General features: G+C 41.1%; 2 protein-coding genes across 5 annotated transcripts in view; one reads left to right on the top strand and one right to left on the bottom strand.

Annotated features, from left to right (window-relative positions):
- The window catches only part of FBXO11 (F-box protein 11), a 68,907-nt gene extending 67,601 nt beyond the window's left edge, over positions 1 to 1,306 (top strand). For all 3 annotated transcript variants that reach the window (XM_042442126.1, XM_042442136.1, XM_042442144.1), the window contains one exon: positions 4 to 1,306. In XM_042442126.1, coding sequence (XP_042298060.1) covers positions 4 to 133 — 130 coding nt within the window. In that variant the 3' untranslated portion in view covers positions 134 to 1,306. The remainder of the gene's footprint in view (positions 1 to 3) is intronic.
- On the bottom strand, positions 1,276 to 28,000 carry MSH6 (mutS homolog 6). Of its 2 annotated transcripts, none has more exons than XM_042442111.1 (10): positions 27,730 to 28,000; positions 17,866 to 18,068; positions 14,414 to 14,589; positions 10,895 to 13,433; positions 9,044 to 9,315; positions 7,655 to 7,772; positions 6,161 to 6,250; positions 3,234 to 3,388; positions 1,667 to 1,866; positions 1,276 to 1,435 (listed from the first exon to the last, which is right to left on the bottom strand). In XM_042442111.1, exons 1-10 carry the CDS (start codon positions 27,900 to 27,902, stop codon positions 1,363 to 1,365), a joined length of 3,999 nt encoding a protein of 1,332 aa, XP_042298045.1. In that variant the 5' UTR covers positions 27,903 to 28,000; the 3' UTR covers positions 1,276 to 1,362. The 2 variants fall into 2 exon arrangements, with proteins under 2 accessions (XP_042298045.1, XP_042298035.1); XM_042442101.1 differs by having other exon boundaries at positions 10,895 to 13,436.

The following is a 28,000-nucleotide window of genomic DNA, read 5'->3' on the forward strand; positions in this document are numbered from 1 at the left end:
CAGGTTTTTCTGCGACTGTGGTGCTGGAACACTGTCCAATCCTTGTACACTAGCTGGAGAACCAACACATGATACAGATACACTATATGACTCTGCTCCTCCTATAGAATCTAATACACTGCAGCACAACTGAATTACTTTGGGAAGAAAAAGAAGTCCTGCCATTCTATCATTAACTGTTAATTTTGTTTTTTGAGGAAGTTATACTTGCCCATTTCTGCAGAGAGAGACTTTAAAAAATGGATGTGTAAAGTGGTGACACTATGGAGCTCAACCTACCAAAAAGAAAGTGGCAATATGTTGACTCAGGATAACAGAACTGGGCGTTTCAGCATTACTGTGTAAACAAAGACTAAGGGACAGATGTGAAGAAAATGAGCTGCATCTTTGTACAGATACCAACTTCCCAAAGGCTGGTGTTTCTACAAGTAGCATTGAAACTCAGTCCCATTTGCAGTAGTACTATTCTGTAGACGAGCAGCAGTCTTTGTTGCTGCCTTTATGGACATGGGTACCAATTGCTTTTTGTAATATGGTAAAAATGTGAGCTAGCACTTCTGCATTTATTTTGATTTTTTTTAACATTTATTCAGATTGAGATGATTTTAATGCTTTAATCTCATGTAGTTTTTAATTTCAAGCAAATCTTATTGTACTTGAATGTGTCCTGTTTTGTTAGCACACCTAGACTTGCTGTAACTGTACTCATGTCCCAGTATGTACGTTCTTTCTATGAAAGAGAACACTAATCTTAAATTATATCCAGCAATTTTTCTGGTATCCTTTTGCAGTTAGGACTTCCCCTGCCCTTCCCTTCCCTCATGATCTTTACATCATCTTTAAAAAACCAACAACAATGTTTTAATGAGACTTCTTGGGAGATAATGCACTATAAAACAAAGTACACAGGCAGCAGTTTGCAAATGGAAGTTTTACTATGTTTTAAAGTACACTGAAAGAGTCTCCCCAAACAATCTTGTATTTTACTCTGTTCACAGTTTTATTGAACAGTTTCAACATTACTCTTATGAACTGCTGAAAATTGCAATTTCCTGCTCTAATGAAGATGAGAAAGTATATAGATGGCCCTATACAGTTTCATAGCTTTTTTCCATTTATGTGTATTGGTGACAGTGGGTAATCAACAGCCTGAAAGTGTATGCATGTACCATAACATCTAGACTTAATATATTGTGGAGTATTCAATAACCATTATGTAGAGGGTAGCTAAGAATTAAAAGGGTTTAATTTCCTAGGAAAGACAATGGAAAATGGTCATTTTTAAAAAATAAAGTTTATTAGATCATTGTGTTGTCAAGCATACTGCCTTTCAAAACTGCTGTAGAAACTATACAGGGTTTCTCAAACCTGAAGCAGAACTTTCTTAAGACCATCTCGGGATGGTGGTGTGGCATCAGCCATCTGGCAAAGGTTCCTGGGAAAAGAACCATACACTTGTTCAAGAAACACATGAAGAACCATGGGTAAACGTATCATTCATACCTGCATCTTTTTAACATTAAAGCACAACAGCAGCTTAAAATGTGTTATCTACCATCCATGCAGCCCTTTTATCTAATGAATTAAAGTGGTTTGAAGAAAACCAAGATCCTCTCTAACAAGGAAAAGGTCAACAATGGAATACATTTTTTAAAAAAGATCTTACCTAAACAGTTTCAACGAGACAGTACTTCTCTCAAATTCCTTTGCTTTTTTGTGACCCTTCTGAATAACTTCTTCTGGAATGTTAGCAAGCTTTGCAGCATTAAAACCATAGCTTTTAGGGCAAGCTCCTTTAACAAATTTATAGAGGAAAGTGATTGTTTCTTGACTAGGATCTTCGCTCTCATTTTCCACCATACATGCCTAAAAAAAAGACATCGATTAGTTCAGAGGGCTTCCTTCCTTGGATCCTGCACAAGAACTATAAATCTTTAGACTGGCTACAAAGTAATAGAACTATGATGAGAAAAAAGCAATTTAAAGAATTTAAATTGGATTTTGATTACCATCAGCTTAATTGTAAATAGCAACTGTACATCCTGTACAGCCCCCCTGCCCAACTGTGGACTTCCCACCCTAATGGCAGTGCACACGTGGCACCATTAAAAACCATGGGAATTTAGGACCAATGGTTTTTGGAATGGGGGGGGGGAGGACAAATGAGTCCAGAACAGAACTCCTGCAGATACTAAGGGCCAACTGTATTGTAATTGCACATTCATAACTCTTCTGTAGCCAGTTATTGTTGTGTGTCTTCAAGTTGTTTCTGACTTATGGCAACCCTAAGGTGAACCTATCGCAGGGTTTTCTTGCCAAGTTTCTTCAGAGAGGAATAGACATTGCCATCCTCTGAGGCTGGGAGAGTGTGACTTGCCCAAGGTTACCAGTGGGTTTACATGAACAAACAGATTCAAACCCTAGTCTCCAGAGTTGTAGTCCAATGCTCAAACTGCTATAGCATGCTGGCCCTCCAGTCAGTTAGACATAATTATAACTGCCACCTCTCCAAATTCTATAAAGTCACTGCAAGCTATGGATGACATTCTGCTGGTGATCAGAGTGCAATAGTGGCACTTTCCAGATCTCATGCCAGGGAGCAATGCTGTGACAGTTGGGAGGAAGATCTAACACAATTCTTCTCAGAGCAGAAAGGGCCTGGAAATGTCATCCTACTGCGCTCTGATCACCAGCAAAACAGACTTCCATTGTTCAGTGCTAGCTATTAAGATAGTCGGGTCAGGGGATGTATTAGTTACACTTTCATGACTAAGTGATGTAAGCTCTTGGCCAGCATTTTTATTAAAAGTAATAATAAATGTGGATATTCATTATTAGGACATTTCTGTACTGCTTTTATTCTAGAATTCACCCAAAATTATTTCACCATTTTAGGAAGCAATTGATTAGGCTGACGACTGCAAAAATGCCTGAACAAAAATGAGAGAAAAGCCTCCAGTGGGAGTCCCTTTGATGTCAATGGAAGAGATGATCATAAAGTATCTACAGTATGACAGAGGCATTATCTGGTTTAAAAGAATACTCAATTAACTTTCCTTGTACATTTGAACAATGTGCTCAGAAATTAAATCAATATACTCTGGGGAAAGGGGACTTGGCACTTAGAAGGTAGAGACGCTAGTTCCTAAAGCTTTGCTGGTTTTACAGAACGCATGAAAGTTATAACCAGTAAGCAACACCACAGTGAAGAGCAAGAAAAAGACAGTATGTACCATGTGTCCCAATTGCACAGAGGGACTGAGAGAATAATCCTCTACTAAAGAATGGTAGTGTGTTGAAAACATTGTGCGGCATTTAATACTCTCTGAAAGTTCTTTGACAACTGCACTTGCGATGGCAGTTCCATCAAATGTTGCTGTACCTCTGCCTGAAAATTAAGAGAGAACTGGGTCAATTCAAAAAGATCAGAACTGCAAGTGATAATTCAACACTTGCTGTAACTTGACCTTTAAAAACCTCTGATTATCTTCCCTAAAGTCACCTAAACAGCGAAATTTGTAAATCAATACTACTAAAGATTTAAAAGGCAGTTTTAGAAAAAACCGCAACATTGCCTACAGTATAGTTCAAGCAAATCCTTTAGTGTTATAGGTAGTATGAACAATTACAATGGAGGTATTTCAAACCACTTCTAAACATTCCATGTTCCCATTATGGTTTAATATTTATGGTTTAATATTTAAAAGCTCACTTTTACTAACAAAGCAGAATAAAAGGTTCTCATATGTGCAAGAAAGCGTAATTTCCACTGATATGTCCCAGGATGATCCTAATAAACATACACAAAAACAACCTGGAATGTGAAATGAAAAGATGGAGAGAACAGCAGGGCTGGGAATGCTGGAGTGCAACTCCCAGCATTCCTCACCAACGGCTGTGCTGCCAGGACATCGGGAGACCAAATGATTTCTTCCCCCACTTTAGAATACAAGGAGCTTTGTAGGTAAACCATGGGGTAACTGGTTTACCTAATTATCAGCTTGGGATCCCATCTGAGTTTCTTCCAAATACATTACAACATTAAATTCTGCATTGTTAAGAATAACTTTCTAGAGCAGTGAGTGGTTCTCAACCTCCCTAATGCCGTGACCCTTTAATACAGTTCCTTACGTTGTGGTGACCCTCAACCATAAAATCGGTTCCTAAGACCATTGGAAATTTATGATTTCCGATGGTCTTGGGCAACCCCTGTGAAAAGGTCCTTCAACCCCCAAAGGGGTCATGACCTACAGGTTGAGAACTGCTGTTCTAGAGGTTGGAAGGGACATAACAAGCTATTTTATTTGTAATTTTTCCACTTTCACTGGGGTCCTGTGTCCTTAGCCCCAGTGAATGCGGAGGTCCCACTGTATTTCTTATCACTACAGTTGTCCCTGCCTTTTCGCAGACTTTGAATCTACAGTTTTGCTCTTTGCGGGAGGGACAAAAGCCCATTAATAAAATAACGACGCACTCCCACAAGTGAACACCCCATTATTTTCTATGGGACTTGAATATGTGCGAGTCACCATTTTCACGAGGGGGTCTGGAATGGATTCTCCGCAAATTGGGAAGGGCTACTGTACTCTGTAATAGGAATGTTAGAGAAGCAACTGGAGGTGCAAATCCTAAATAGGGAGGAAAAAGACTCAGAGAAGCCAATTACTCTTTTGGATTCTCCATGTAAAGAGATTTATAAAGTTTGAACCTTTAATCCCCAGCATGCTTGCTTCCATTTGAAAATGGCACATGCATTAACATTTTTGTTTGAGTCCTATTACACACAAGTAATAACCTTTTTGTATTTTGAAACAGTCCTGGATGCATCCTTACTAAAGAGATATCACAGGGAGAAGGAAGCACAATCAATACACAAGAAGTCAAACCATTTAGTCTAAAATGAAATGTGTGAGCAAATCCACCAATCCTGCCTCTGTTTACATCCTTTTGATCAAGTGCATATTGGAGAAGCTGAAGCTTGCTACAACACTAGAATTTTTTGATTTAGTTCCATCGGTGATTTACTCACTATCCTTGGAATTCACCTTAACCCCACAAGTGCATTCATGTGTAAAATGCACAATTTCTTTCCTCTCTGCTAGGAAAAAAAAATCCATACTGCAAATATTTCATTCCCTGATAAAATGTTACAGATGTGCATGCTCTGTTCTTTGAGTCAACACATAATTCTGGGAGTGAGACAACATACTTGAGTTATTAACTCCACACTCTTGTTTTATACTTATACTAATGGCATACTAGCAGCCTGGGTTCTACATAACTCATAGTCTCACACAATTGGGTTATTGCACAAGTGCAGAGACTCTCCTTAATAAGTTACTGAATAATAATTGCACCAGGGAACTTTTTCCTATAGCTCTATAGACTGGTTTGATGAAGGCATGCTAACTAATGGTATATTAGTACATCACCTGTGATACTAAATGGAACCTTCTCTGCATTCAAGATACTAACAGCAAAACATAGGATGGCCATTTTATGCACTTGGCTCTGACACAGCTGAATTACAACTAATTAAGCTGTCCTGCCATGTCCAATCACCATGGCAGCATATACAGTCAGCCCTCCACACTTGCAGCTTTGACTTTTGTGGATTTGATTATTCACCAATTAGTATTGTCTTTCTAGGAATCTTTAGGCCCTCTAATGCAACTCTATGGTCGATGCCCTCCAAAAGTCTTGCTGGAGGAGAGATTCTTAAAAGAGAACACTTCTCTAGGCATTTGTAGATTGTCCCGACTAAATCTACATACAGCATCTGACAGGTGTGGACCACAGAGTTGTGCTGGAGGATGTAGATTCCTACAGGTGTTCTCTCAGGTGAAAAAAACTAGTTTTTATTTGCGATTTTCCCACTTCCATGGGGGCTCTATGCCCTTAATCCCAGCAAATGTGAAGGGCCCACTGTAGTTTTAAACTTTCCCAATTGTTCTGCATGCTGCATAGGCCACACTGGTGCTGTCCCAGTATCATCAATGCACATGTACCAGGTAATTTAAATGAGATATGGCACATATAATGCCCCATCATTAAGTATAATATGAGCAGACAAACAGTGATGTCAGGAGGGAGTGAAGGCAGAGCTTGTCGATGTTACAGCCGGATCATAAAATTATTTCTGTATCATTAGCCTACATACCAAGTTCATCCATGAGAACAAAGGAATGTTCTGTTGCATGCTGTAGCAGACTGGAAGTCTCACTCAGCTCCACAAAGAATGTACTTTCCCCTAGTGAAGGAAACACATGCTGTCAACATTGGGTAATGAACACAATCCTTCCAAAGACACTTAAGGTTTTGCAGGAATACCAACCAATGAGAGATTAAATTGAAATTATGTTTATTTTTATACCAACCTCATGACATACTGGCCTAAATCCTGTTTTAGTTCCAACTAGAGTAGAGCCCAGTTGGAAGCACCTACATATTGACTCGCCATTCAACAGGTCTACTGTAGTTGGGATTGCCAACGGGATAGTTAAAGTCATTGATACTCCTAAACAGAAGCTGACTTCATTTTGTGCTACATCTACTTCTAAAATTTTGGCATTGAAAAGGCCATTTCAGGCTACGATGAAGTAGCAGTGGAAGGCCCAAGATGGCTTAGTGAACTCTTCAGTCATGTGGGGAGCTGAATCTAGGTACAAAATGAATTCAATTCAGATCTGTTTTCAGGCAGTGCTCAGTCCTTTAAATTTAGTGTGCTCTTGTTATAATTACAACTGTGGTATTTTACCTAGCCCTCCAGCCACTAGTACCATGAAACAATGTACCATATTTTCCGGTGCATAAGATGACCCCCAACTTTTCCAGTTAAAATATAGTTTGGGATATACTCGCCGTATAAGACTACTCTTCTTCCAACGCACACCAAATAAAAATTAAAATACATCAGATTTTATTTCAATATGGTAATTTTAATTCAAATGCTCATGAAATGCAGGTATGTAGCAGGAAAACTGCATTGGATTGATCAGCTTTCCCTGCCTGCTCAGCCCTCCCTGTCTCCAAGACTATCAGAGCGGTAGCACAAACACGACTCTTTTTTCCATTCCCCGGGTGTTCCAGACGCCTGCAGCTTGTTCTGCCCTTCACTTACACCTTCCCGGTGAGGTGCCCCTTCACCTCATCATCAGGACCGCGTTAAGTCACTTCTTTCCACGAATCCTGGTGAGTGGATTTTCTTCTATCATACTTGTATAGCGCCGCCCTTGCTGCTTTCACATGGTCGCCGCATACGGCGAGGATTCAGCTGCAGCCGTTTTTGAGCTCCCCCACCATATGCAGTGACTGCAGATTCTCCAGTCCAGCTCAGAAATTTCAGCACCTGTCCTATAAGATGACCCCTGACTTTTGAGAAGATTTTCCTGGGTTAAAAAGTAGTCTTATACACCAGAAAATACAGTATTTTAAACTGCTAGATAGCTATAAAGATAATTCTCACTATTCTCTAACAATAATTAAAAATGATTAGCTCGCTCTAGGTTCAGAATGAGTATTTTTAAAGTTGATCCAGTCTGGAAGCAAAGGATAATAAAATTCAAGTATCAAGCTATATATATATTGTACTGGTAGAGAGTGCTTTTACAACCAGCTCTACTTTAACATTAATTTAAAAAAATACCAAACTCACCTGACATAATTCTGTCTGAAGCTCCTAATCTGGTGAACACTCTGTCGACAGGAGTGAGCCTGCAAGACTCAGCAGGTACAAAACATCCCAACTGGGCCATTATTACCAACAGGCCAGCCTGCAAAGCAACAAACCCAACAGCCGTTAGAGAGTTCTCTTCACTTGATTGTTCTGGAACTAACAAATACAAGGAAGAAACACTTTGCTTCCTCCTCCAGCTGCACTTCTATCAAAAGCAAGTTGTTTCTGCTTGGACTAGCAATCATAACTGGACCTTTCAGAGATGCCCTTGCTTTTTTGTTACTATCGGGAGTGAAAACTTCCCAAAAGTTCTTCACCAAAAAAAAGTGTGAATATCAGCATTTTCCATTCCAACTCTCATTCTTACTTAATTTAGTGCAACTGATTAAAAATATAAAATATATTTTAAAAATGAATTAAAAATAGCACACAATAAAACCTGCAAGAAAGAAGAGAAAAACTGAAACACATAAAAAGCAAAGTAAAACCAGCAGCTAAACAAAAGAGTCTTAAAAGCGAGGGGAAAAGTACAACTCATGGGATGTGTATGGCTCTTAAGTCCTTTTTTGCAGCCTCCATGCCCATAGTAACAGGAAAATACCCCAGAATTTTCTTGAGTTATCGTGCTTAAATAAAAAAAAATACATATTGGAAAAAATCCCATTGCTGTTGTGGTATGCATCCAATCCTAAGACACCCCAGAGCCAATGAACCTAGCTCAGCTTCCCTTGAACAATCATCTTGGCAGTCCTCTGCAACAAACCCAATGTAATCTCTATCAATTCAGGCATGAATGATGAGCAGCATGATTAGGAGCATTCTAAATGTAAAACCCTTACATTCTATATTAAATTATTCCATCTTAGTTTAGGGGCTCTAACAAGTTGTACAAAAACAACACAAATGTAGTTCATGTGGCTTGCATGCAGAGGGTCCCAAGTATAATTCCTAACATCTTGTGGTATGGCTGAACTGATCTTAGCAATCATACAACATACAGTGCTCTATGTGATCATCCTCATTCTTCTCAAAGAGGTACATCTGAACTCTCAGAATGCTAGGAAGAGAAATACTACTTCTGTGGGAAACCTAACTGATTTACTTGGGCAATCCAGATTTCAGAAACTCAAGTGGTTTCCAAAGCATCCTTGGCAAGGTGTATCCTTGTTTGTCTCTCTTCTCCACTGATGGCAGCTGTCATCAGGATAACAGAGTAAGTGATATATACATGTCCCAAAGCCACTACAATATACGAACTTGGAGAGGAAAATCTTAACCAACCCAAACTTAGCAGTTCATATAGTTCAAGGAATAAAATTTGTTAGGAATGTAAAACATGTTGCCTATATTGACTTATTCTATAATCACCTGTCTCATGAGTGTAGACTTTCCGCCCATGTTCGGCCCAGTCACTAGAACGCAGGGGGCCTTGTTTTCAGAGTTTCCCTTTTCATCCTCTACACCTATGAAGATATCATTAGGAATGAAGTCATCTCCAAAGAATGTTTTCGTGATGCAAGGGTGGCGTGAATGTTTGAGCTCCAAAAATGGTGGGGTGTTGTCTTCTGGCAGCAGTATTACAGGTCGGGACAGTGGTCCATCACATCCCTGACTGTGATGAGCGAGGCACAATAGGACATCTATGAAAGCAAAATAAAAATCAGTAAGCTAACTTTTCTGATTGTGTGGAGGTGGCCATAAAGCCAAATACATCAAGCACATAAAACTCAAGATATTTATTGTTGTTCTGTCCTCCAAGCAGAAAGAGGAATTCAAAGATTTTACGGCACTGAATACTGCTCCACCTAACTCTACTTGTTCAGTAGCAGTATTAATAAATCACAAGTGAGATTAAAGCCAGAAATATATTTAATTTCATGTAATTCCCAATATTCTTGTTTAATTAAATTGAAATGGAGAGTTGAAACTTAAAGTCCCATTATCCTCAAAATAAAAGAATTCTAACAATTCTGAAGAAAACTAAAACTTAGTAGTGCTATACGGGCTATAAGTATCTTCAGAAATCAGAACGATTATCTTAGGGCCAACATGCAGATTGGGTTTTCATGTTAGTGCTTAAATAGGGCATATCATGAAGATTGACAAATTATTTTGTAATATGGATGATACCCTACTTATCAATACAAAGTAGAAAAATAGCTGCCCTAAAATTAAGCAATCCATGAGAAAGAAGTAGGTGCATAAGAATATGTATTTTTTTTCTCTCTTTTACACACACACACAACTATATATACATTTACCTATGTGTGTAAGTATGTATGTGTTTTTATGTATGTATACGTGTACATGTCTTTTGTCACTTTGAACATTCATCACTTTAGCCATGACACATGCATATGGCTACGGTTCTGTGTGTGTGTGTGTGTGTGTGTGTGTGTATAAAGACAGGTGGCGGTCTATGTGAACATGCTGAATTACTACACTTGTGTTTGAAGGGAGAAGAATCTCATCTTGCTTCTAGTCTCAACTACAGAGTTCAGAGCCTGTATACAAAGCACTGCTTTTATATGACCATATATCTGATGCAATATTCCATATCATCATGTTGACTGCAGCACAACCAAGATCTATTTACTGTCTTTGTAAAGTGTCACTCTTGGTGGAAAATTCCTCTCTATACAACATACAGACCCCTCTCCAAATCTTCCTACATTCACAATACATACAGTTGGGTTGTGCATGCAACAGCTATAGATGGGCATATACCATCTAGAGATTTTGGACAAATCTTTTTTTCCTAAGGTGGCAATTTGTATTTCAGGCAGGAGCTTTAGGATGCAAAATGCTAAAATTGCATAGTCTAACTTCTTTATAAGTGGTCAGGCTTTCTAACAGTACACAGAACTACTGGTAAAGATTTCTCAGTTACAGTACACATATACATTACACAAAACCACAAGGAGATGCAATACAAAATATGAGTAATTTCCCTTACAAATATTGTTGTAGACATTTTTAAACAGCACTTGACTGATTAAAATTCGAGTTGGATAAAACTGGTTCTGGGGGTCACATTTCCAGCATGCCAGGGGTTAGTCTACATGGCCCTTGTAGTCCCTTCCAACTCTAAATGATTTAATCTACTGGTCACCAGTTGGCCACTCTTACTATAAAGCATTTAAACATATAAACAAGACACTAAAATGAATCAACAGTGAAGAGTGAACTTATTATGTGCTACAATGGAAGAATGCATACCTAGAACTGCAATGCATTCTACTGCCGTTTGCCAGTCTCTGCTGTTTTTATCAAAGTCATAGAACAACCTTTTCATACAAGCTTTCTGTGCAGCATCTCTTCGATCTTCTGCATTGACAATATCAGTCAGCATCTGCTCTATATCTTTGGTCCAGTAACGCTTATAGCCTTTTCTGCTAGACTTCAACACATATTCATCTGGTAAGTCTCGAGGCACTGCAGTTTCTGCAATTTCCATTTGATAACGATTCTTGCCTGCTCCCCAATACATCATGGCTCTGATCCCAAGTCGTTTGCGCTGCTCTTCCAAATACTGGCGAAGGCGTTCCTCAACATCACTTATATCCTCTAAAGCTTTATCATAGTCAGAGTCAAACCCAGGTTGTGGATTAACCACACCAGTTTTACGTGCAGTAGTATGATCAAAGGCAGCATCCCACTTTGCAAGTTCTGCTTTTAAGTCTGGGAAAAAGCCTTCTGGGTTTTTAGATTTGACTGTCACTGTCTGTCGTAATGTTTTGGATGCAAAACCACCAACAATATCCTCCAAAATTGAGATAACTTCAACAACCACTTTAAATCCTTCTAATGCAGACAAGAAGTCTACTATCTTCTTCTTGCTGTACCTGGCTTCCTCATACATAACAGCCCTGTTGTCTGGATGGTTCTGGTCCTTAAGTGAAGATCCAATACTGTGAATTTTGCTCAGAAGCCTCTCAAGGTCCGGGAGTTTTTTAAGAAGGTCCCGGATTTCAGACATTTTGGCAGCTTCTGCCACGAGGTCTTCGATTGCATCGAGGCGGTCACTGATAGCACAAGGATTACACAATGGTGCACAGATCCACTGTTTCAGAAGTCTCCTCCCAAAAGGTGTACAACATGTGTCAATCCTTTCTAGTAATGTGCCTTCTGCTGAACCAGTGGCATTCTCCAGTATTTCCAGGTTTGCTAGAGTCACGCCATCCAGCACCATCCTCTGATTTGTTTTAGCAAAGATACTACTTGATTTTGTTCTTTTTCCAATATCAATGTCCACAGGAACATATTCTTCAAATTTTGCCATTGATAAAATTTCCTTGTCAATAATACATTTTTTAAGGTAGAAAACACAACAACCAAGAGCTGATAGAGCAAGCTCACTGTTTTCCCCAGGAGTAAGTCCTAATGAGTCACTTTCTGCAGTCATGGATCGGATTACTGGAGGAAGAACCGCTCCACTATTTGAATTTTCCTTGTCCTGGAAGTAGCCTTCCTCGATGAGAGTTTTTAGCGTTTTGGATGCATTCCAGAACTGAGAACCAGCAGTCAAACCTTCTTGCACAGTAGAAGGAAGTAAGCTTTTCATTATCTTCTGTGTTTCTGCAGAGGGGTTCCCCCGCTCAAAGAGAATCTGAACAGGAGTATTATGAGCCAAAAGAGTTCTAAACCTTGAACTATGGCGGTCATCCAGGAACTGCCCTAAGTAGAACTTTCCAACCGTTGTATCGACAAAGCACACCCCATAGGTACGATGGATGCCAGCAGAATCATCACATTTTTCTTTCACACAAAGAAGGTACTTGTTATGAGTTTCGGAAAAGTCACCATCCAGAATACTGTAGGTTTGTGTCCCTTTGGAAATTATCCTACATACTTCTCGGTGCACAACTCTATCAAATTTTGTTGGGTGAGACATGGATTTACAGCGTGCCTCCATCATCTCTGGAGTCTCCATCTGCTCAACACGGACAACTTTGTGACCTTTCTGGACTAGGATATTTGAGAACCTGTCAAAGGCGATTTCTGGGAAACCTGAGTGAGCCCAAGTGCCTTTCATGAACACCAATCCAAGCTTGTTAACCCCAACAACAGCATCCATGTGGTACAACTCGTAGAATTTTCCAACCTTATAGAAGATAACACAGTCAAAGTTCTGGCTCTTCAGCTCCCACCACTTCCGCATTCCTGGCGTACAGTTTCTAAGGTAGTCCTCTGGCACAAAAAGAGTACATGGGTCATATTCTGGATCATTCTGCCGTCTCCTACGACCATCTTTCCGCTTACCATCTTGGAGCCACTCAATTTTATCATGTTCCCACACAGCTGGAGTATCTCCTCCTCCATTAATGTTTGCTCGATAATCATAGCATTCAGGAGCTGCATAAGATGCTAACTTATACAGAATCTCAGAGGAAAGATTAATTTCTCTGATGGGAGTTTCAGGAACATCATTTTTAGGATATTCCTTCTGGGGAAGTCTGTATTCCTTTTCCTGTGTTGGTTTAATGGTGTGTTTAGGTGGGACTTTAATGGGACGTTTTACTTTCTTTTCTGAGTTTATCTCAGATTCAGAAGTTTCACTGTCACCTATTCCAACACTATTTTCATCACTGCTGGCTTCATCAGGCTTAAACTCCATGTCTGAACCTTCATTATCACTGTCTGAATCCATAATCTTTCTCTTCTTGGTTTTTCCATGATGTCGCTGTCGTCCAGCTGTCCTTTTATTTTTATGTTTCACTTCCTTTGTTGCAGAAAATTCATCACCCTCATCGCTCACCTGCTAAGAAAGGGGTAGGGGAGAAGCATAAAAATTGGATGATTGAAAAACTCACTGTAACTGAACAGACTCATGCTGTGCATCACACATGGGCAAAAATTGTCCCTAGCTGCCCATATAAATGATACATTAATAAAAAATCAAGTTCTGGTCTTATTAGCCTTCAACAGCCATATTCAGGACTTTATGGTACAGCTGAAGCTAGATTCAACCATGGCAAACAGTAGATTATATTGTCTCTGACATTCTATTTTGTTCCAGTATTGTTGCACATCTGCCAGCAAGATGTACCTCCCAAAGTCTTAACAAGAGAGTTAGTTGATGTTATGAAAGAAAACATGTACTGTAATGCTTTTAGCAAAAACAGTGAGGGAAATTCAGGCAGATAAATGACTACATCAAGTTTAAACAGACAAGTTAGCTGCCTTTGCAAGCAGCTTGGTCATCTCAACCAACCAAGTAACTTCCAGATGTTTCAGACCACGCTTTCCATCAGACACAGTCAATATGTTATGATTGAAGGTTACATGACTTGTGGTACAAAGCATCTGGAGGTCCCTAGGACATCTACCCTTGTTCTGAATAGTGCAATCCAACAGTTTCTCTGGGGAAAAGTAGCAACTAATTTTTCATCTACTGGTCAGCCAAATGCTTTACCAGCAGAAACAGTACAGCTTTGCCTTTTGGAGAACATGCCACACAGTTTTATTTATTTAAGGCATTATTAGCTACAGCTTCTGAATGCTCCTCATAGTGTTACAATACTCTAATCCATTCTATATCTACCCACCATGATTTTTTTCTCAAAAGCTCTCCTTACCAAGTCTCACGTTCTGTGATGAGAAATACGGTTTCTAACTAGGCTTATCTTTCAGCAGTTTCTGAAGCACTTTCTTTTGAGATACCTATGAAACGTGGTGCCATAACAAGATTAGCTCTTTCTTCTATTCTTTATTTCAGGAAATAGTTTTAAAAGTTACCTCCATATCTTCCTCTTCTTCCTCCTCACTTTCTGAAGGTTTGTCACACACTGCCAGATCAAGTCGCTCACTTTTATCTTTTTTCATAGCTGCATCCGCCAGTTCCATTGCTCTTCTAATCTCAGGCTTTGAACTGTAAAACACACCTCCCCTCTGGGTATCTCTGCCTGTAGAACCTGCAAGACAAAGGAAAAAACTAATCAAGAAATCAAAACAAGACCCAACTTTGGTAAAAGTTTCTGTTCTTAATGATCTAACATCCAAGAAACTTTGCAATTCAAACCAAATAAATACATTTATTCCACCACCTTCTAAGATTAGTACTGTAAATGTATACACTCGATTACAAGTTGACCTCATGCATAAGTCGAGGGCAAGTTTTGGGGCTGAAATTATGGATTTTAATATGACCCATGGATAAGTCAAGGGTAAAACTTAGGGGCATATAGCAAAGTATTTAAAGGATGAAGCAAAGCAAAGCAATGTCAAAGAACTTGCAAAATTCCAGCAGATATAGATTTTTGTGATCAGTCCTAAGGCTAGATAGATGAGAGAGTACAGGGGAATCGGTGCTTCCAAGACAGATTATACTCCTGCTTTTCACCAGGGGATGGTTCCTTATTTTAAACAAGAGTTAAGATACAGTACACTGACCTGTGGATAAGTCAACTCAGATTTTTTGAGTCAATTTTTGACCTAAATTTCTAGACTTATATATGAATATATACACTAACTATAATTGCTGATGCTGGTAGTACTGTGTACCTTCAAGTCAGTTCTGACTTATGGCAACCGTATCATAGGGTTTTCTTGGTAAGATTTGATCACAATGGGTTTGCTTTTATATTCTTCTGAGACTGACTTGCCCAGTGGGTTTCTATGGCTGAGTGGGGATTCAAACCCTAGCCTCCTGAGCCATCGTTGGACACTCAAACCACTATGCCACACTGTTGTGGCTAGCTGCCTTTGAGTCTACCTTGACTCATGGCGACCCTGTGAATGAGATGACTCTAAGCGGATTGAGAAGTGGAGGGAAATGGGCTGTTTGGTGGTCAGGGGAAATCCAAATGAGGAGAAGGGTGGGGAAAGAAGGTTTTAACATTGGATTGGGAAGTGGAGAGAAATGGGATATCTGATGGTCAGAGGAAATCCTAGAAAAAGAGGATGGGGAGATTAGGTTTTCACATCAGATTGAGAAGGAAATCACCTTTCACACACTCCAGCCTGGGAAGCGCTTTCAGAAATCACAGCCAGACGGGGAGAGTGGGACATCGGGGCTGCTTTTTAAAAGACTTTTGACCTGTATGTAAATCGACCCCAGATTTTAAGATTAATTTTTGGGCATATATTTTTCGATTTATAGTTGAGTATATACGATAAGCCTGGTCTCGGCCCATTCCGCACGGGCACCCTAGTATGGACGCCCCTAACCCTAGTACGCACCAAGCGTGTACAAAATGGCGGTGCCCATTCTACATGGGCACCGCCATTTTGATGTAGCAGATGCTTAGCGTCTGCACGTTGCAGCAATGACGCCGCAAGTACGCCATTGGCGCCTTGCTGTGTCATTACCGTGCTCCAAAAAGAAGCTACTTTTTGTGGCTTCTTTTTGCTGCACGAAGGAGTCGCGTGGTTTGGCCACGGAGGCTCCTCCGTGCAACAAATGAGGGCACTTTGCAGACCACCCTTTTGGGCAGTCTGTAAAGTGCCAATATGTCTTAATTATGCAAGACTTAACTCACCTGGTTGTTTCATCTCACACAGGCATACCGTCAGTTCTACATTTTAAAAAAAACTGTTGAAATCCTCTTTTTTCTTGTGGTGCAGGAACCCATCCCTATTCTTTCCATGATATTTCTACCTCAGGTACTAAATTTTCTGTTAAAGAAGTAATGCCTCCAGGAGCACATCTACTTTATTAACTGATACATACTTCAGTTATAATACAGAAATAATACAGCCGCTGTTCTCTATAATAAGAATGTCTGTAACCTTAATCTCACAGTTCAAGTATTTATCGTTATACATGCTTTAGTGCTGAGTATGAATAACAAGTCAAAATTGTAAACAGGAGCTTAATACAAGCAAAAGCAAGGGTGAGAAAACAAAAACAGAAAAAAGAACCTCTGAGAGACTGCTGTTAAAATTCCTGAGGCAGTGATAAAGATGGGGGAAAAATAGAATACTGTGGCACTATAGCTAATATTTGTGAGGTTCAAAAAAAAGGGTGGAGAAACAGGAAAGGGCTCTCTGAGGTATGAGTGGCAAGATTCCTGATCTAAAGCCATAACGGGGAACACGCTCTCACTTCTAGACAGAGCAACAGGTGAAAGCTTCACCATATATCCCTTCTTGTCTTTGTTCCGGGAAGCTCTACCTCAGGGCTCAGGAACTTGTGGCCTTCCAGACATTTATTGTAATTCCCATCAGCCCCAGGCAGATTACCTAGTGATGAATGATAACGGGAACAAAAATTCATTGACATTTTAAGCTCCCCAACCCTGCTTTCTATTGTTCCACTGAACCGATAGTTTTTGTCATAGTTTTTAGTGGGTTTTTTGGGTTATGAGGCCATGCTCTAGAAGAGTTTATTCCTGAGGTTTCACCAGCAGCTATAGCTGGCATCTTCTGAGAAAGCTTTTGTCATGTTTGATCAGCCTAGATTCAATCATGAAGCCATTGGCATCAAACATCTTGATAAGGTGCAAAGTGATAATTTCCTCTGTATTTTTAACCTGAAGTTAGTGAGTCTAGTCTCAAATGGCACACTGGGGAGATTACTGTGAAGGTCCATTCTAGTCAAGAAGAAGCCATTGAAGAAAGAATTTGTTTAAATTTATTTTTAAATAATATTTCTTATTGGATTCCCAGGTCCTCCCAGGTTGCTCAGCTTTCTCTTGACTTTAATTAATTATCCCTTTCTTGGATGGCTCCTTCTCTGTGGCTGCGAATGGATTCCCCATTCTCCCACAGAATATGTGCTCTAGTCCTGGCCTTTAAGATCTTCCTGCCAAACAAGGTGTTTCTTTGCAACCAGCTCCCAATACACTCACACTACCTCTGAGACCAGATGTTTTCTTCCCCTCCTGCACTCACTGCTTTATCAGTACAGACCTCCAATCTTTTGGGAGGCTCTGCTGCATTTAAATAGTGTCTCTTTCAGTGTCCTAAGAGTTCCCCACACCAGCAGCAAGACTGAAACTAAGAACATTATGTGTTTCACTAAAGATTCCGGGGTCCCATGCTTCATGGAGGAAATAAATTGCATAACTGTTAAGGACTTTGTTGTTAATCACCCTCGAGTTGATCTGTCTTTCCCAGTTTTGTTTTGTTCTAACAGTAAAGCCTCCAGAAGTCTAGAGAAGTGAAAAATGGCATCAGCTCGCAGAATGACAGTAGCACAATTTGATGCAGGAACACCTCCCTGTCATATGTACAATCATACTTCTTACCTGCATAGGGTCTTATGTATCTAATGCTAACCCAGCCCCTCGATGGGTCATCATCAAAAAATTGTACATGGATGCGAGATGCTCTTCCTCTGCCCCGGAAAAGTATTCCTTCTGTTGGATGCTTGTACACAAGAGATGGCCACCATGGATATCCTTCAAGCTTGGCCCAAACTAAATCACCAGGTGTAAATTCACAGAAGTCACTGTAAGAGGAGAAAAAAATTAGACTCAGCGTCTTAACTGCTGAACCATATGCCTGTAATAGAGTGATACAGGTAATTTAATTTTCTTCTAAATGACCCTAAAAAAATAAAAATAAAGAAAGAACTGTACTGATAAAGAAAATCATCTTTTTTATCCTACCTACTTAACCCTTTTTGCATAACTTCAAACAAGGAAAGCCATCCCAGGTTATAATTAAATTCTTGTTCTATAGTGTCAAACTCTTTCAGGTGTTTCAATACATTACTCAGAAAAAAATACAGCGTAGAAATGAATCAGCAGTACAGCATCCCCTCTATCTACTAGAGAGAGAGAAAAGGAAACTGATTTTATCTGTGGTATGTTCATTTCCAGCAGTGAAACATGAACATGTTGGGATAGGTTACTTCTTCCTCTCCGCCCACAGGCAGGAAAGGTACAGACCTTTGAGGAATTTCCTCTAGTGAGAACAACCTTGGTAGAGCCAGTCAAATTATCAGTTAATGGTTAAAAAAACTAAAATTCAAGATGCTTGAACATCATTATTTTCTTCCAAAAGCCAAATAAGACACACCTGAGCAGAATACGGAATCCCTTCCTAAAATAAAGTATAGCTGTTTGGCAACAATGGGCAAAGTACTTGATAAGCAAATCATCTTTTATACAACCATACCCTACCCATTCCCTATTCCCACATAATTTTACACATACGTATACAAGTTAGGGCTCTCAGGAAATCTATTTTTTGGACAATTAGGGACCAATTTAATAGTGATGTTCCCATGCATTTTCATGATATTAAAAATAAAAGATTTGAAATTATCTAAGGCGTTACACACTTGCCTTCTAGGATTTGCATTGCTGGCGCAGCTTTTATATGGCTGTGCCAGGGACGCAAGGCAGAAACCCTGCTGCTGTCGGGTGTCCTTGGGGCATGAAGCCCTAAGGACACCCCTTTCCAGGCCGCGGGGAAGCAGCCTTTTGCCGCTCCCCCGCAGCCTGGAAAGCGGCGGATCGGGGCCTCAGAGGCTGCCGCTGTGGCAGCTGAGGCCCCGATACGGCAGGGAAAGGGCCGGATACAGGCCGCCCCAAACGGGCCGTCTGTAACGCGCCATAGTTACAATTATTGTCCTAAATTTTGAGCATCACTAAGAAGCAAGAATTTATATTTATATTAGTGTTTTTAGCTTTTCTTTTGTAATGTTCTATATTCTTCTTGAATGTCCTACATTTTGTGGTGCCTTATCCTCCTTTGCAGTTATGACATCTAGTCACCCTGGTCAGGCACCACAGGTCTCCACAGTCACTCACCCAGTTTGAATGTATCGATGTCAAATATGATGATTAAGGGAATGGCTTCCCTACTTCATAAGCATATTTGCTGTTGCTGTTAACCGCCTTTGAGTCAATCTCAATTCAGGGCGACCCTATGAATGAGATATCTCTAAGCCCCCCACTGCTCTGCTGTAAATTCATACCTGTGGCCTCCTTGAGTCCATCTAGCATGCGGTCTTCATCTTTTTACTTCTCTCCCCCTTTCCTAGCATTAATGCCTTTTCTAATGAGTCATGCCTTCCGTGATGTGGCCAAAGTACAACAGCCTCAGTTTAATTATCTTAGCTTCCAGAGAGATTTCATGTTTGATCTACTCTAGGACCCATTTATTTGTCTTTTTAGTTGTCCACATTATCTTCAGCACTTTTCTCCAGCACATCTTAAATGAGCTGATTTTCTTCTTATCTGCTTTTTGTACTGTCCAGCTCTCGCTTCTGTACATGGTGATGGGGAATACCATGGCTTGGACGATTCTAACTTTAGTGTTCTTTATCTTTACACTTTAGCATCTTGGCTACTTTCGTCACAGATGCTCCCCCCATTCCTAGTCTTCTTATTTCTTGATTGCAGTAGTCATCACTCACATCAATGTTTAATTCAAGGTAAAGTAACTCTTCAACTATTTCAATTTCCTTATTATCTAGATTGAACTTATGTAGACTCTCTGTGGTCATTATTTTTGTCTTGTGTTCAGCATTAAGCCTACCTTTGCACTCTTCTTTTACCTTGCTTAGTAATTCTTGTAAGTCTGTAATGTTTTCTGCTCGTAGTATGGTGTCATCCACTGTTTGGAAACCATCTGTTCCTCTATAACAGCCTCTTGTCCATAACAGCCATTTGATAGTCCTGATGAGAAATACAGATTTCTCATCAGGACTATCAAATGTACTTCCATGTCTTTAAGAGTGTTTATGGTTTTTGTGATCGACGCAGGCAGAGGTTTTGCTATAGTCTATAAAGCTGATTTTCTTCTCGAATTCCTTGGCACACTCCACTAGTCATCGTATGTTTACAATGTGATCCCTACTGTCTCTTCCTTTCCTGAGCCTTGCTTGCACCTCTGAGATTTCTCTCTCCATATATTATTGGAATGTCTACTGCATAATTTTTAATTATTATTATTGGGAATAAGTGTGCTTGCATGGCACATTAATGTTATAGTCCTACCGTTGCTGCCACCTTTTGTGTCTCCTTTTTTGTGGACTGTGATGTATCTTAACTCTTATCAAAAAAAGGAACCAAGCCCTTTTTTTGAGTTGCAAAAGGTAAGAGCTTAGTATATCCTGGGAGAAACTAAGAAAAAGCACCAACTCCCTCTACTCTCTCTACAGCAGTGCCAGTTCTGACCTTTTTGAATGCCTGAGCAGGAAAATTGTAGTACAGTCGGCCCTCCTTATACGCGGATTTGCCATCCGCGGATTTGAGCATCCGCGGATGGCAAATCGGGAAATTGTCCCCAATGGCGGCGTGCGTGGCGGAAGCCGGATGCTGGCACTGGAGGCCTTGAAGTCCTCTGGCGCTGCTTCCCTCCGTGCCTCCTCTTCGCTTTTCCTTGCGAAGAGGAAGTATGGAGGGCAGCAGCGCGGGAGGCCTTCAAGGCCTCTGTCACCGTCACCCAGCCCCCTCAGCGCCGCGGAAGGGGCAGGTGTCAGTGCTGGGGCCCTCTTGGCCTCCAGCACCGATACCTTGCCCTTTGGCAACGGCAGAGGCCTGGAGGAGGCCGGAAGCCGGCGCGGGAGGCCTTGAAGCCCTCCGGCGCAGCAGCCCTGCTTCCTCGCTGTCCGCCGCAGGAAAGGCCCGGTGGCGGTGCTGTTGGGGGCCAAGAGTCCTCCAGCACTGCCATCGCGCCCTTTCACGGTGGCAGCGAGGAAGCTGAGGCTTGGCCTCTGCTGCCGCCACCCGGCTTCCCTCACAGCAGCGGTGGTGGAGGCCAAGCCGCTACACTTCAAGAGTAAAGGTAAGTACAGGGAAGGGAAGGGAAGGGAAGGGAAGGGAGGGAGGGAGGGAGGGAGGGAAGGAGGGAAGCGAGGCAGGGGAGGGAGAAGGAACAAATCGGACTTGAGCATACGCGGATTTTGCTATACGCGGAGGGGGGTCCGGAACGGATCCCCCGCGTATAACAAGGACCCACTGTAGCAGTAGGTCTCTGGCATTTCCATTCAAAGGAGTAGTGAGAGTGTAGATGGGGGTCTCTGCTTCTTTTAGGTTCCCTTGGAACAAACTGAGTTCTCATCTTTTGACATTCTACTGGGGGGGATGGTTCTTTTTTTGATAAGTTACTACTTATCATTTATCAATAAAAAGACCATCTCCTCTTCTGAGTAGAGTAGCAAAAGGCCTTTTGAATACCTGAGCAGGAAAATGGTGGTGATGGCCAGGGATGGCTGATCCTGAGCCAGCGCTGGCGTTTTCACCTCTCCATGGAATGGATCTGAAGAAACCAGTGATGAGCCCTCCCTCCTGGCCTGAATGACAGATGCACATTTTCTTAGCTCTCCACTGTCAGCCTGATCACCTCCTCTACACACTGAACAGCCACCATTTACCATAGTTCCCTTCCATCCATCCAATTGTTGAGGTGAGCACAAACAGTTATGCTTGGCGGAATTTGGTAAGTTCTTTGGGATTGTTTTCTTTTGCTTTGTCCTTTACATCCTTTGTTACATGCACTTAAATTTTACCCTCAACTTATCGACGGGTCATATCAATATCCTAATTTTGACTCCAAAACCTGCTGCCAACTTATACATACAAGAGGATTACTTTTATACAAATAATTATGGTAGTTTGCATGCAGGATTCTGAATAATCTTTTCTTTAAGGAATGTTGACTGTTACAAATTCTGCTATTAACTGTATAAAAATTAAGCACCTGCAAGATTTATACACAATGGCATCTGCAAGTATTCTCAAACATAGATGTTATCTTCAAATATGAAGTATGGCTGCAGTAAAGAATTAGGTCAAAGGCTAGCCATACTATGCAAGCAAGAAGAGCATACTACGCAAGCAAGAAGAAAATGCTTGATGTCTGGCAAAGAAAACTTCACACTAAGAACAAAGTCAAGATTACTATTTTATCTTAAGCATTCCAAGTTCTGCTTAACTAAACATTTGAGGGGAGGGAGGAATCACTCACTTTATATAATAAAGGAGAAAAAATATATAAGGAAATCTGTGATCAGCATTGGTACTCATCACTATAGGCTTCACCTGAGAAGTAGCCAAACTGTTCCCAGGTTTGTATTATATATTTTCAGAATTTTTAGAGGTAAATATTGTTGTATTCCCTTTCCAATTAGTACCCCTGGTTGCATGTAAATCCTAATCAACTTCTGTTCTGTAAACACATACAGTCTACATAGGACAAAAGTCTCACCTCCTGACATGATGATTTACAAAGTCTACAAATTCTCTATTTTTTATTTGTTTATAACAGAAATATCATGACAAAATTCATGTTAGCCAGGACTAGAAAACAGAAAGATGTCTGGGAGCCTAAATTGTGGTGTCAAAATGAAACCACTATCTCTTCAAAAGTAATAACCACAACTTTGCAAAAATATTGTAAACCTTGTAATGACAAACCAGAGAGGGGATGTATGGTCCATCTTGAAGTCTTACCTTCATGAACTGATCATTTAGATTCCAGCATTATTTAGATTTTAGCATGATTAACATGAAGTAATTAAGGCTGCTGGAGATTGAAACAAGGGTCCTTTAAAAAAACTGATCTGAAGCCATTGGATTAATTTCATTTATAAAATATGTCTTTGGGATTGGAATATCATATATGCTTCCAGATGTGACTCCAATAGACCACCTAATGTCAGAAACTATCCCTGTCACTCCTTTTAAGTACACTTGCCCCCCTCCCCCCCAAATTCACGAACTTGGAATTCACGAATTTGGTTATTCGTGAGGTCTCTCCTGACCCCTGCCATGCCTGGAACAGTTGATCCGGGCATCAGAGGGTCAGGAGAGACTTGCACAGCCCCTTCTGCTTCCCCTCCAATGCCCGGATCAGGTGATCTAGGCATTGCAGGGGTGGAGAAAGAGCCCTGCAGGTCCTCTCCGGACCCCTGCCATACTTGGATCACCTGATCCAGGGATGGCAGGGGCTTGGAGGGGACCCACACAGGGCCTCTCATGGGGGAGAGGCTATTCGTGATTTTTTCATATTCGGGGGAGTCCTTTGCCCCTAGCCCCTGCGAATATGGAGAGACGACCATACTTACAAGAAGCAACAAGGGCACCAATTTTATATATTGGACCCAGTCCTCCTCAAGAGGGGAGAACTGGTCAACAATGTGGAAACAGTGGGAAGCTCAGGTGGAAGTGGCCATGTTCATTTGTGGAAGAATAATACCTCAGCTTTCTATTCCCAACAGATGCTAATGTTGGTATTATTTCAGTACCAAGTTTCAGGCCTAACTGATTTTATCCAGGTTACACATATGCTACTGTCACACTATTTGAAATAGTTTTAACCTCTTCTAAGTTTTCTGTTTTTTAAAACTTGATCAATGATTCAATATATTTTTAGTCTTTTTACATTTCTTTCCTTGGATTCATTTTACAAAGGAAATGGAAAGCAAGCCACAGTTTTACATGCACTTTTGACTTTAAGAAAGCCCTTATCAATAAAATTAAGGAACTAATGAGTGATATCTCAAAGTAACAAATACTTCAAGAAAGGCAGTTCATAATAGATTAGAATTTCTTTGGTTCAAAACACACTGCAGAAATAATCCGGTTTGACACTGTTTTAACTGCCCTGGCTCAGTGCTAGGGAATCCTGTAAACTATAGTTTTGTTAGACATTTAGTCCTCTCTACCACAGAGCTCTAGTGCCACAACAAACTACAATTCCCAGGATTCCCTAGCACTGAGCCAGGGCAGTTAAAGTGGTGTCAAACTGGATTATTTCTACATTGTGTTTTGGACCTTTGAAATGAGATAACAAAAGCACAATTGAGAAATTCAATGAGAAAGAAAAATAAGAAGTGCTAAAAGAAACCAGGGTCCATGCTTAAGGCCATTTTGGATGTGGTGTAGAAAAGATTTTCTGGTGTCCTTGTGTTTTGTGGCTCTTTGGGGAAAGTCTAATATGAGCTACCACAGATCCCACTAGCGACAGATCAGAAACAGAAATGAAATTGAAGTGTAATAATATAATAATAATAAAATTTTATTTATACCCCGCCCTTCCAAATAGATCAGGGCGGCTTACAAATGCACCTTAGTGCAGCAAATACAATATAAAACAGATTAAAAACAGCATCATCTCTACATAAAAACAATAAAAACCCCTTAGCCCAACCTCACGGCCACGAGTGAGGAGGGAGGCCCATAGGATGTTTAGTCGGGGAATGCCTGATTAAATAGGAAGGTTTTGAGTCCCTTCCTAAATTGGGCCAGGGTGGTAGATGAGCGGAGCTCTGTGGGCAGCGTATTCCAAAGGGCTGGGGCAGCTGTGGAAAAGGACCTTCTGGCCGTAGCGGCCAACCTTGCCCCAGGCGCCTTCAGGAGTTGCTGCCCAGATGTTCTGAGGGTGCGAGGCGGAATGTACGGCCTGTGAAGTGTGAAGTAACATTTTCCCCCCAGGCCAGACCAGTTCACATAAGAAAAGTTGAAAATAACTCTTATTGGGCCCGAACAGACAGGCCAAAATAAAGCTGCTTCGGGTCACTTTGGAGGTATGCTGTTTAAATGATGCAAACATCTTAAGAGTCCAGAAACTGCCTTTGACACGGCTTCCAATCTCTTAGGACACATCCATCATTTAAACAGCATACCTCCAAAGTGACCTGAAGCAGCTTAATAATAATAATAATAATAATAATAATATTTATTTATACCCCGCTCTTCAGCCAAGGCTATTTTGGCCTGTCTGTTCAGGTCCATTAACTTGTCAGTCCACATTTATGTTTATTTTCTGAGATTCATGTCACCCAACCTCAAACTGACCATTTTCCTCCAACCAGATGAAAGTTTCACCCACCCATAAGGGATAAAATTATTTGTTTACAGCTTCTTCCAGAAAAATCTTGGAAGAGCTTGTTTCTGAGAACGTTACTGCCAGAAAAGCTTTCAAATTTTCTATATATTGTTGCTTGAGTGCCTGAAATAAAATGACAAAAGGTAGGAAAGTTGTTTGTCTCCCAAAAGTCTGGAGTGAAATCACATCCTCAACCACCAGCTGTCCTGTGATCCATGAATATCATCAAATCATTTTCATGAAATTGATGGACATGCAAGAATTAGACACATTAACTGGTTAAACAGTCCTAAGACAAAGAAAAGGGAAATTCAGTGAGAATGGGTAATTCATTATTGCAAAAGGCAATGGCCATGAAGGTCTTTTTTTTAAAAAAGAAATGATTATATATGTTTGTGTGTGGTCAAAATCCAGAAATGTATAAATTATAATCTGAGAGGCAAAAAAGGGAGAAATCTTTGGAGATAGGGAATTTGAAGTCATAAACAGAAAGTTAGAAATGTTTTATTTTGCATACTAGATTACAAGGGAAGTGTAAAGGAAAGAATAAAAGTTATTTAGGGAAAAAAAAGAGTATCATGAAATCATTAATGGACAGATATGCACACAGGTTTCCCCACCACCGCCTTATGACTTGTTTATTCATTCTATATATATCCCAATTTCTGTTCTATAAATTTTTGCATCTAACTGCAGCAAAAAATAGTGTCTACAAGATTTATACGTAATGGTTCTTGCAAGCATTTTTCTATGCAAAAGTGATATCTGAAATATGTGAAAAGTAGAGTTTAACAGTTATTATCAAATAATATAAGATGTATTTCTTTTTTCAAACTGTGCAGTGCCAGTACTCCTCCTTACATCTCTTTAGGGATCACTGCTATGAGGTTTCAGTGGTTTAAAATGAAGCCAAACACCTGCTAACTTGCAAACTGATTCCTCAAAAGGTTAGTTCAGTGTGTGTATTTGGAGGCTGCAGCCACACTGCAGAAATAATCCAGGTTGACACCACCTTAACTGCCACGGCTCAATGCTGTGGAATTCTGGGAATTGCAGTTTTGCATATATGTATACAATATATATACAGATATGTTGTTGTTGTTGTTGTGTGCCTTCAAGTTGTTTCTGACTTATGGCAACCCTAAGGCAAAGCTATCTTGGGGGCTTCCTTGGCAAGATTTGTTCAGAGGAGGCTTGCCCTTGCCATCCTCTGAGGCTGAGAGAGTGTGACTAGCTCAAGTGGGTTTCATCATGGTTGAGCTGGGATTCGAACTCTGGTCTCTGGAGTCATAGTCCAAGAACATGCTGGCTCGCCTTGCCTCCCCTCTGCCCACATCATCATCATGGTTTTAACATGTTGTAGCCTGCCTCAAGCTTTGAGAGGCGAGAATGAAATTATTATTATTATTATTAAAGATTTTAACATGTAGCCCCCCTTGAAGAGAAACAGGAAATTGGGAAATAATGATAATAATAATAATACTTTCTCTCCTCAAGGCAGGCCACCATGTTAAAAATTAAATAACAACAACAACAACAACAACAACAACAATACTTTCCCGCTTCTCCTCAAGGCTTGAGGCGGGCGACAGCACGTTAAAACCTTGAGGGAAGGAAGAAATCATGTTAAAACCCTGAAGGAAGGGAAAAAAATATTACTGTCATCATCATCATCATCTTTTGCCTGCCTCTCCTCAAGGCCTGAATCCCTGTACTGGGAGGAAGCTGGGGCATTAATAAACATAATCATAACAAACAACAACAACAATAATAATAATAAGGCTCAAGGCAAGCCACCATGTTAAAAATTAAGCCATAATCACAATAATAGTAACAGTAATCCTAGCCCTTTCCCGCCTCTCCTCAAGGCTCGAGGCGGGCCACCCTGCTAAAATTAAGCAATAACGACAGTAAAGAGCAGTAGCCTAAGTAACAAGAGCCCTTTCCCGCCGCCTCTGCTGAGGGCTCGAGGCGGGCGACAGCGGCGTGTTAAAACCTTGAGGGAAAGCAAGGAAGGAATCGTGTTAAAACCCCGAGGGAAAGAGTCATTTCTTGCCCGCCTCTCTGCTCCTCAAGGCTCCAGGCGGCCACCATGTTACAATAACAACAATAACAATAATAATGATAAGGAGGCATTAATGTTTCCCTTCCCCTCCCGAGGGGCCTGTTCCCGCGGAAGCCGCGCGAGGCCTAAGCCCCCGCGAAGCCCCTCGGCCTCCGAAGGAAGGAAGGGAGGGAGGGAGGGAGGCCTCCTGGTCTGAGGCGCCACGCGGAAGCCCTCCCCGGCGCCCTGCCTCACTCGAGGCCCCGGCTTGGGCCTTCCTTACCAGTCGGCCGGCGGGGCCCTGTTGCTGCCCCGCTTGCTGCGGGGGGCCTTTCCGGAGCGCCGCCGGGCGTCCTCCAAGTCCTCCATGTCCTCCTCCTCCTCGGCGTCGCTGCCGCCTCTCTTCCTGCCCCGCGAAGGAGGGAAGAAGTTGAGGAGGCTGCTCTGGCGCGACATGGCGGCGGCTTCAGGGGGGAAGGAGGAGAGGCCTGGCCCTGGCTGCCCTCCCCTCCTCAGGCTGCTGGCGGGAGAAATGAGGCCGTTCCCGCCCAGAG

Source organism: Sceloporus undulatus, chromosome 1 (genome assembly GCF_019175285.1).
Source record: "Sceloporus undulatus isolate JIND9_A2432 ecotype Alabama chromosome 1, SceUnd_v1.1, whole genome shotgun sequence".
Classification (NCBI taxonomy): domain Eukaryota; kingdom Metazoa; phylum Chordata; class Lepidosauria; order Squamata; family Phrynosomatidae; genus Sceloporus; species Sceloporus undulatus.